Raw genomic sequence first — 11,254 nt, forward strand, 5'->3', positions numbered from 1 at the left:
AGCGCACACTCCATGTTGGACCCACTAGTGTGGACCAATTCCAGGCAAGGGTTAACAAGCCATAAATAATATCTTGAACTGATTAAATAATCTTTCTCAATAGTCTCCCCAGTATCCACAGAAAAAGACACTTAGCAATTATAGTATATTATAATATAGTTGATAATCCCAAGGTCAATGCCTGACCCAGTCAGATCTCATTCCCAGGGATTTCCTATGAGGATTCAGAGCCTGTCAGTTAGGTGATCCCTGTTTGTAGCTGAAATTGAGAGGCAGTCTTAAAAAAAAATTTTTAACTTGCAGTCCTTCCTCCACAGATGAGTAAGAATAGAAGGCAATCTTTAGCGAGAAAAGGAGAAAGCAGAGAGAAACAAAAGTAAGAGACCTTGAGTGACCTGGACTTGATCCTGCTGCACTCCCCCTAATTCTGTTCACAGCCTGCTACTTTTCCACCTTTTATATCCCATTATCTATCTATTTGAAGGAGGAAGAGTAAAAAGAAATGAGGCTATAAAGAAGGGGAAATTGGAAACATTCACAGAGCCCATGTATTCCACAAAGGTTTTTCAGAAATGCTTCCCTAAAGATAAAATGGACAGCTTCCTATTTCCAGGGAAAATCTAGTCAAGAGCCTCCCTGCTTGATCCATGTTGATAGACTAATGTCAAGTAAGAGCACAAATGAAAACCTCAACAGTGGAATTTTCTACAGGTATTTAGTAAAACGTCCCCATACGTGGCTACAAAACATTAAATATAACATAGATTTTAGAACAGAACTCTCTAGAAGCAAATCCACCCCTTTTGTGAAAATGACATTACAAAAGCAGGCATAGTTTCGAGATATGACTTAAAAGCTTAAACTTGCAATGTAAATGAAGCAGGTTTAATGTGTGAGGAAAGTTGGCTTTGCCCACTTCACATGGTGAGAGAGAAGACTCATAAAATGGCATAAATGAACTACGGAGCTGCAAATAGACTATCAGTAGAGAAAGGCGGACCACTGGTTCTCATTATCCTGTCATAGATCTTGGACTTCATTTTATTAACTTTCCTTGAAAGTTCTGTGAAACAGACCAAGAGTCACACTGCACCCTGGAGAAAAATCAGGCCTTGATGAAAGATCAGGCTCCTCTCTTTGAATAACTCCATCACTGCAAATTAAGGGACATATTAAATTTCAAAGAAATCAAAACATCAGAAAACCATGAGGCACGGGGACACGCTAAGCCATTGCTAGACAAATCCTAGCAATTCTCTCAATTTAATTTTCTTTGAAAGATATGATAATATAAAATGCCCTGAAGACCTCGGTTTATAATACTAATAAATGACTATGAGAGAAAAATAACACAACAAAAATGGGATAAAATTTGGAAGAGCAACCAACTCTTCAGCCCACAATAGGCTTGCAATTAGATGCCTGACACTGAGGTCAATGAGGTAGTTTTGCTAATGTTTTATTCGCAGGTGCCAGGTCTTTAGTCATCAGAAAATAAAAAGCGTGAGTATATCCATAATTACAATAATATTGAGAAAGTGCCTACTCTATGACAAGTGCTATATTTAACAATTTGGCATACGTGCTGTTTTTAGGAGCCCTTGAATCCGTTCTGACCCAACCGTAAGCACAACACTGTCTGAGCCGGCACCCTTCCCGCAATCAGCGCTGTGTTTGGGTCCCCGGCTGCAGCCACTGTGGTAATTCCTCCCCTTGAGGCTCTTCCTCTTACCTTTTCAGCAGCCCTGGACTTTACCAAGCAGAAGGTCTGTCTTCAGAATCGGGTCCATCCCGATAAAATGCCCCACGTGTGGGGCCTCATGTCTCACCACTGTCCCTCCTACGGAAAGCGTGTCTGTACTGCTGCCAGGAAAGACCTGTGCATTCTTCTCTCGATGCGTGACTGGTTCATACTCTTCATCAACACCACACCTCACAGGCTCCACTTCTTCTTCAGTCTTTCTGTCGTCCTCCAGCTTTCCCAGGTAGATGAGGCGACTGTGAATGTCATGGTTTTGCACTCAGGCTGGATCAGGCACATCTTTGTTCTCACGGGTCACCTTGCCTCTTTAACGCTTTACAAAGGTCTTCTGCAGCAGATTCCTCAATCCATCCTTGGATTTTTTTGATGAGAGCTTTCCTGGGTGTTGACTGAAGACCCAGCAAAAGAAAAGCCTTGACGCCTTCCATCTTGTCTCCATTTCTCAAGATGTTCCCTATTGGTCCAGTTGGGGGAATTTTGGCCTGCTTTATGTTGAGGTATAAGGCACACTGCAGTCGATAGTGTTTGATGTTCATCAGTAAGTGCTTACAATCACTCTTCACTTTCAGCAAACAAGGTGTCATCTGCATAAACAGGGCTGTTCAGAAATCTGCCTTCCATCCTGATGCTGCATTCGTCATCGAATCCAGCTTCTCCGATTTGCTGAGCAGATTATTACTGTATTTAAAGCTACAACCCTGATACACACCTTTCATTGTTTTAAGAAATGCCATATCCTCTTGTTCTGTTCAAACTGCTGCCTCTTGGTCCATGCACAGTCGTGCCTGAGCACAATGACGTGTTCCGGAATCCCCCCTCTTCATAATGTTATCCAGGTTCATTATGATCCACCTAGTCTAAAGTCTCTGCATAGTCAATGAAAAGATAAAGCCCTTTCTTGTACCCTCTGCTTTTATCCAACATGCACCTGGCATTAGCAATGACATCCCTCATTCAACGTCCTCTTCTGAATTCAGCTTACATTTCTGGCACTTCTCTGTGGATGCATTACTGCATTTTTTTAAGTTAACTTCAGCAAAATTTACTTATGTCTAATATCGATGATATTGTTCTATAATTTGTGTATTCTGTTGGCTCAACTTTCTTTGGAATAAGCACCCAAAAAGGCGGGTGGGGGTCAGGTAGCTGTTTCTTGGAGCAGACCAGTGAGTGCTTCCAGGATGCCATCTGTTGTTTGAAACGTTTCAATTGGCATTGTCACTCTCCGGAGCCTTGCTGTTCACTCCCCGCAGTGTAGCTTGGACTTCTTCCTTCGATGCCATCGATGCATGATCATGCTACCTCCTGAAATGGCTGAACGTCAACAAATTCTTTTGGATACAGTGACTCTGTGCATTCCTTCTATCTTCTGTTATAATCAGTCTTTTGCCCATATAATCCTTCAATATTTCAGCTTGAGATTTGAATTTTTTCTTCATTTCTTACAGCTTGAGAAATGCTGAGGATGCTCTCCCCTTTTGTTCTGCTATGAATAATTCCATTTAATCCTCATTATCTCCTAAAGTTGGCTACTATTATTACCCCAACTTCACAGATTAAAAAAAAAGAAATGAGCCTCAGAAAAATGAAGTTACTTGCCCAGTATCATATGGCTAATATTTGAATTCAGGCCGGCCTGTCTCTAATGATCTAAAAATATCTTCTATAATTTTATACTAAAGATATAACCATAGATGTAAGTAATGATTTGTATACAAGGATGTTAATGACAGCTTTGTGTATCCTAGAAAAACATTTGCATGTATCTAAATAACCAATATCAGAGAATTTCTAAATAAACTGTGATCTATCCATAAGACACAATGCCACACAGCTATTAAAAATTCTGTTTTAGAAGAACACCTAACAGAATGGGTAGAGAATGCCAATGATATATTAAGTTAAAATGTTAAAGTATAAAATAATGTGTTTGCTATAACTAAAATTCTACACCACATAGCAACTGGTGTTATTCTAGACAGAGAAGCAGTTGAAGAGCTCTCTGAATCAGGATTTCTCAACCTCTGCACTCTGGACGCTTGGGCTGGAGAAGTCTTTGTTGTAAGGGGATGTCTGTGAATTATCAGATGTTAAACCATCAGGAGCATCTCCTTAGTTGTGACAACCAAAATGTCTACAGTGAACTGCTGCTCTGGATGTTTTATTTTATCTGGATGAGCATTTTGATATTTTCCAAAATTACTGAGATTAATGTGTGTCATGTTTGTAATCTAGAAAGAAAAATGTTATTGTGCAAACTCTTTAATAAGAGAAAGAATGGTTCATATTTTATTAGGCTAAACTGCAATAATGAAAAACATATATTACAGGAAGAGCTTTAGAATATCTGTGCTTTTTTATCCCCAATCTAAAATTTCTGAGTAACTGCTTCGATGGAGGAAGGAAAAATAGAGGCAAAACAGATGGCAGAAGTGTCTTCTACCTGCGTCAGGAAGGTCCGAGCCGTCAGAGCAGAAAGAGGTGGATAAATCAGAATTGGCTTAGTCGTCTCCCCGATAGCATCACCAATAAGCTTCCCATTTGAAGAATAGGCAGCAATTGCAAATATGTATATTTCATTGGTTTCTAAACCTTTCACTTCAAAAATGCTTTGACCATCAGCTGGGATCTATTAACCAAAAACATATTTCAAATTATATGTGGGCCAGTACAATATTGTGACAGTATGCAGGGGGAAATAAACAAACCCTTTTTAAATTTACTGTTGGGTTTTAGTTATGATTAAAGGTGAAATTAGAGACATCTACTGAAATAATGATTTCATTTTAAAAAGGGGGCCAAAACTCAATTGCCATTAAAAAGAGGCTGATAATATGACTTTCTGACATTTCAAGCTTTTTTTTTTTTTTTTTCATCTGACATACCACTTCTCCTGAATTTGGGAGGTGGTCATTGTTTATCCTGACTTTTCCATAGCTTCCTTCTGCTTTGCAACCCAAAATTCGGTACCAGGAGACCTGCCAAGGAAAGAGATAACCGTTAGTCTGCTTACCAAGGCATTGAATGTTTTTTCTCAATTACAAATACATGTAAATTTAATCTTAGAAAAGTAAAGGCCAAGATGGGGTTAGTGTGCCCTTGGACTGCTAAGACTAAAATATTATTTCAACTACCACTCACTGAGCAAGGCCCTGAATTGTTAGGAGATTTCCATGTACTTTCTAACATTGATGCCATCCCAGTGGGAGTATCACTGGCAGCCTTTGGCTCTAGAGGAAACAGAGAGACAGCTGTGACGATAATTCACCCATCATCACAGAGACAGACCCGGAGGTGGACGTCAAAGAGAAGACCTGCATGGCAGTCAGCTTCGTGGCCATAACTGACAGAGAAAAGACTTGACGGAAGCCAGACGCTGCATTGCAGGGCTTTCAAATGAGATATAAAAAGAATATGAAAAAAAAACAGCTAACCCGGAAGACAAAAATAAAAAATAGAAGGGCTTGGATGATAAAATAGAAATATGATCAGTTAATGTTTTCCCTGTAGCTGAAAGATTTTCTTAAATGTGATGGCACCTGAATCATTTTAAGAAATAGACATAAACCAAACAAACAAAAAAAATCCCATGAAAACAACCAAACTTAAATATGATTGCATGTTTGGGCAATGGTCCTTCTGCCACAGTATCAGAACAACGGAACTTCCTTACCGGCATGAATTATTCTCACTTACTGATGGGGGGGTGGGGGTGGGGGTCCCAGGAAGGGAGCAAGCTGATGCCCAGGAAGTTCCCTCTGTGGATCATCCCTTTGGGGTGCCAGTGTGAAGGCAAGGTGCTCCTTTTCCCCAGAAGCTCCACCTCACGTTTCAATCCCTAAACTGCAAGGGATGCTGGAAAGAAGTTGAAGAATGCAATTCTCTGTAAGCAGTCTTACAGTTTATGCCTGCCACTTCTGCCCAGCAGGAACATTTTATTAGTATCTGATCTTCACTAGGGGCTCCAACCTTGACTGCCCCTCAGAATTACCTTTACAAAAAATGCAGTTTACACAGACTTGGTTATTGTATTAATTGCAGATACCAAAGCCTGTCCAACTTCTGTGAATCAGTTTCTGATGCTGGGGTCCAGATCTGTGTATCCCAAAGACATTGCCTCCGGCGATTGCGATGTGCACAATCAAAGCAGGGAGACAGCGAGGGCACCAGTGAACCTATACACTGGACACGAGGCAGTGGGGAGGAGGAGCAGATGATGCTCAGACATTTTTACAAACTAAATTTCCTTGATTTCCCACTTTAAAAAAAAAAACAAAAGAACACCACTTTTCATTAGAAATAAAACAAAACCCGGAAAGACTGTGTGATATGGATTAGTTAATTACTGCTCTAGCTCAAGCCCTAATATATAAGCCAGTATTACTTAGGTAAAATCCTCTCCAACAGCAATTTTGCAAGCTGACTTTCTATTTTCACTTTGTTCCACTCCTGTTTGTTCATCTTAGTTTGTGTAACTGAACTAAGCAGTGTATAACTAGGATACACAAAAGACATCATGTACAAATCATCACTAAGTGGAGAAGTAAGAAGTTATAAGTAATATAAATAGGGGCAGCGTTTACAACTGTAAAAACACCTTTTAATAATATGAATGCGCTAGAAAGAGGTTTTGATAAGACATAAGATGGCTGAAGCTACAAATAAAGAGAATTTTTCTAAGCCCACAGCACCATCTAGTGGGTTAATAATAGGTAAGAGGGCGTGATGCTTGTCTGAAACCCCTAACTCTAACCTACAGAGAAAATGTACCGAAATTTCATATAAGGCACTAATTGATAAATCCTAAAACCAAAGGTCAAATACCACACTTTCCTATCTTCCTTTTTCCAAGTACTATAAAATAAAATAAATCAGCAAAAACTGAAATAACTAAAAATCAGGTTTGGGTTAAATAAACAGAAATATTTCAACAAAAACTCGTAGTAAGTCAAGCAGTCTTGATTCTGTGCTGAATTTCCAAAAATAACAAATTAAAACATAAATAAATATGAAGTCAATTAAAACTGCTAGCAACAGCAGAGGTATGTTCATTATAGCAGAGCTCTGTGTAAAATACCACTTTTTCACCCCAATGTAAAGCATTATGACCCCAAGGGTTGCCACCCACAGGTTGAGAACCTGGAAGTTACGTGGCCCATCAGTGCCACACCGCACCCTGGATTTAGCCTCCGTTCCGTGAGGACCTTTTAAGAGGGACTGTCCAATTGTCCTGCTGGTGGACTTTAGGACTCCTCTACAAGCAGTCCCCTTCATATCAATTTGGATGCCTGTTTTCTGGACTTCTGATACCTCATTCCATCGACACCTCATGTTCACACAGGCTGTTGTACTTCTTTCCTGTGGGCTTTGTTGCTTTTCTGCAAGATGGCCACTTGTTTAACTCCAAGCCTGTAAGACCCCAGACACTAAAGCTTTTGACAGTCAGACACCATCAGCTTTCTTCACCACAATTGCTTATGTACCCATTTTGTATTCAGCAATTGTGTCAGGGAGGTGGGTATAATACAGTGCCACATTATTAGAACAAACCATTTTTGTATGGAGGTAAGAGTTAAATAGAAGTCCGTAATTGATTTGAGTTTACCTTCATACCTTGATCACCCTGCCCAGAACTTAACAGACAATAAACTCAAAATGCTTGTTTGATAGAATCTATTTTTAAAATCACTGAATAATGTTGTGCCAGCCTATGAGTGCATATCACAATCCCCTGAGACGTTCATTTGAGCAAACACGGTTACATATACACTATGTAGCCAAATTAAGAAAAACAATACAAATTAAAAATATAATGATGAAACCCAGAAAGTGTTATTGATATCTCTAGAATTTAAATCCTATATCTGTCTGACTCCAAATCCTTTCCCAATATACCAAGAGTATGCAAGTTCAAGAAGAATACCCCAAAGAGAATCCAAGAAAGAAGTTCTTTTTCATAAAACATCAAAATGTTTTATGAAAAAGAACAACTAGGGAATTAAAATCAACACAGAGGAGGATGTAGAGCTCCCGGGGTGTTGGAGCAACAGCAACCTAGCTGAGAGAAATTACTAAGAGGCAGAAGGGCAAGCAAGATGGTGGGACAGGAGGAAGGTAAAAGGAAACAGGGGAAAGATCTACGAAGCAAAGCAATGGATAGAGGTATAAACATCAGTAGGTACATATGTAAATATATGAATTCTTAAAAATAGAGGCATTGACCTATGTACATATATTTATATGACAATCCATTGAAGAAGTGGAGGAACTTTGGGCCTCTGCTCAAGCCCTCCCCCAACACAAGAACATTTTGTTCTAGTAACCTGGCATTCTGTAATGTTCACCCTCCCAACATGATCGCTGAAGACAAAATGGATGCAAATGTAGTGAAGAAAGCTGATGGTGCCCGGCTATCAAAAGATATACTATGTGGGGCTTAAAGGCTTGAAATTAAACAAGTGGCCATCTAGCAGAGAAGTAACAAGCCCACATGGAAGAAGCACACCATCCTGTGTGATCGTGAGGTGTTGACAGGATCAGGTAACAGGCATCAGAAGACACAAACAAGAAACCATGTTGTTGAGAACGACGTGAGTCAGAGCAGAGACCACAAACCCATCTGTAGACAATAAGACATCCCCTCACAGAAGGGTCACAAGGAAGGGATGAGTCAACCAGTGTGCAGGATAGCACCTAAGAAACACACAATAGTCTGCTGATTCTTTGAGGCTTCTTCCCCTCCACAATCAGGACCCCATTCCTACCTTTCACTGTGGGCTAGACCAGAGCATGTATGCTGGTATAGATAAGAGCTCACGACACATGGAATCCAGGTCAGAGAAATCCCTCAGGAAGAGACATGGGAGCAGCAGGGGGACAGGGGGATGTGGGGTGAGAAGGGGAGGAAGAAGGAACTGATCTCAATGATCAATGCATAACACCCCTCCCCCGAGGGGGATGAACAACAGAAACGTGGGTGAAGGGAGACAGTGGTCGGTGTAAGTTATGAAAATAATAATTATTTATAATTTATCAAGGGGTCACAAAGGTGGGCGGGTGGGAGAAGGAGGTAAAAAAGAGCTGATACCAAGGGCTCAAATAGAAAGAAAATGTTTAGAAAATGATGATGGCAACATATGTACAAATATGCTTGATACAATATTTAAAATGTCAAAATGTTGTTGGTTACCCAAAGGAGGAAACTTTGAATGCAAACTCTGTGTCCATGGTTTATAAATAAGATGAAAATCTATTCAGACCCTACAAGCAAGAAGGTATCAAGTCTTATGACCACAAGAGGACTTAGGCTGGGGTGCATGAAGTAAAGATCGTACGCAACCGTGCATCCTACCTTGACATCGGAAAGAAATGGAGCAGGTTTCAGTGTCACAGAGCAATGAGTCCGGGACAGCACGATCGGCGGAGGAGGGATTCTGCTTTTCTTTCGTTTCAAATTTTCAAAGTCTCTCTGATATAAATATAGAGCATTCTGTTCTCCTTCTGTTTTCTCAATTAAAGAATATGCTTCCTGTAATGAAGTGTGAAAATAGAAAATTACATTTTGAAAGTTTGAACTTCATTTGTATTTGTATCAGTCTGGTGAAGTTAGGCAATGTTACCTTAATAATATGTCGTGTTTTGAGCCTCAAGGTTATTCAGATGTCAACTATGGACTGCTTTTTCAGAGGGAAACTGGGATACTATAGGAGAGGTTGGCACCAGTGGCATTATGTATTTTGTATATTTATCACTACCATAAAGTAATGTGAGATATTTTGGGTTGTTTTCATCAAACCTTCTGGATAACCAATATCTTTCATTGCATCAAAAAGTTTATAATTGAATCATCACCGTTTACACTGGTGAACTGTAAGCTGACATTTAATGGGCTTGAGATATGGCTCACAAGAAATGAAACTATTATTATATGTGGTTTACAAAATGGACATTATTAAAAGTCTCTTACTATCAACAAGAGGAATTATAGTAGACAAAAACACTCTTTAGATAAAATTTTCAAAAAGCAACCACTTTTTTAGAGTTAACAAATAAAAGTATAAAACTCTAGGGGGGGTGTCTAAATAATAATTCAAAGTAAGATTAAATATACCAGCGATAACAGCACATGTAAATGGGTTAGATCTCAGTCCCTTAAATTTAAAGGTAAAGGCTTTCTAATGAGCCCCAAATCACAAACTCACAGAAATATTTAAAAAATAAAGTGACAAAGAAAACAGAAGTATCTTTTCAACAAATGGTACTGGGAAAGCTGGATAGAAAGATACAAAGCAATGAATTTAGACCCCCACCTCGCACCATATGCACATTTTTTTTAGAATGGGAAACGTTTAATTTTTTTCAAGACCATTTTATTGAGAGATAATACAGATATCATACCATTCCATAGTTCAATCACATCAAACAGTATTGTACAATTGCTACTACATCAGTTTCAAAACATTTTCTCCCTTCTTGTACTCCTTGACATCAGCTCCCCTTTATACCACGCCAACACTACCCCCAACAAACCCCCCAGGAACCCTTCATCTATTTGCTATCTCTATAGGCTCATCAATCCTGGGCTTCATATACAAGGAAAATAAAAAGCACGTGACAAAGATTCAAGAATGCTACCCACAATGACAAAATATATCAGAGAAAAACCCCAAGAGAGTATGAAAAAAAAGAAAAAAAAAACAGAAAATACTGAAAACCAGTGCAGACCCACAGTAACATCAAGTGCCAAGGTTTTAACCACTCAAGTCAGGTCTATCATTTTGATCTCCAATAGTCATCTGACCAATACGCTTTCGTAATTTATCCCATCCGTGAATTACGGTTAGAGTAAAACCACTGGAGGCTTATTTCCCATGAAAATCTCACAATGTTTTAACGCAAAATGAATCATAAACCTAAATGCAAGAGCTAAAACCTTAAAACTCTTAAAAAATACAGGCTTTCTTTGTGAGCTTGTGTTCTAAGATATAATACCAAAAGTGACAAATGAAAATAATAGGTCAGTTGAACTTCACCATAATTAAAAACAGTTGTACTTCAAAGGGCATCATCAAGAAAGTGAACAAAGACTGCACTGCATTGGAGGAAATACCTGAAACTCCAGTAACTGAAAGGTAAATTGCATCCAGAATATAAAAAGAACTCTTACAATTCAAATTTTAAAAGATGGTGTTGGAGCAACAGCAATCTAGCTGAGAGGAATTACTAAGAGGCAGAAGAAAGGCAAGCATGATGGTGGGGCAAGAGGAAAGTAAAAGGAAACAGGAAAGATCTAGGAAGCAAAGCTATGGATAGAGATATAAACTAGGTGTGGACTTAAGTAAATATATTAATTCATAAAAACAGAGGTATTGGTCTATGTACATATATTTATATGGTGATACACTGAGGAAGTGGACAGATTTGGGGCCTCTGATCAAGCCCTCCCTCAACACAAGAACACTTTGTTCTAACAACCTGGCATTCTGTGATACT

The 11,254-nt window shown here is 39.2% G+C and overlaps 1 protein-coding gene across 1 annotated transcript in view; it reads right to left on the reverse strand.

The window, feature by feature from the left end:
- CFAP54 (cilia and flagella associated protein 54) overlaps positions 1–11,254 on the reverse strand; it is a 390,102-nt gene that overhangs the window by 276,750 nt on the left and 102,098 nt on the right. Inside the window, exons 17-19 of the mRNA XM_030886291.2 lie at positions 9,114–9,290; positions 4,648–4,740; positions 4,206–4,391 (exon numbers count right to left, since the gene is read on the reverse strand). Coding sequence (XP_030742151.1) covers positions 4,206–4,391; positions 4,648–4,740; positions 9,114–9,290 — 456 coding nt within the window. The remainder of the gene's footprint in view (positions 1–4,205; positions 4,392–4,647; positions 4,741–9,113; positions 9,291–11,254) is intronic.

Source organism: Echinops telfairi, unplaced genomic scaffold (assembly GCF_000313985.2).
Source record: "Echinops telfairi isolate 266 unplaced genomic scaffold, ASM31398v2 ScPeMD7_2;HRSCAF=8, whole genome shotgun sequence".
Lineage (NCBI taxonomy): Eukaryota > Metazoa > Chordata > Mammalia > Afrosoricida > Tenrecidae > Echinops > Echinops telfairi.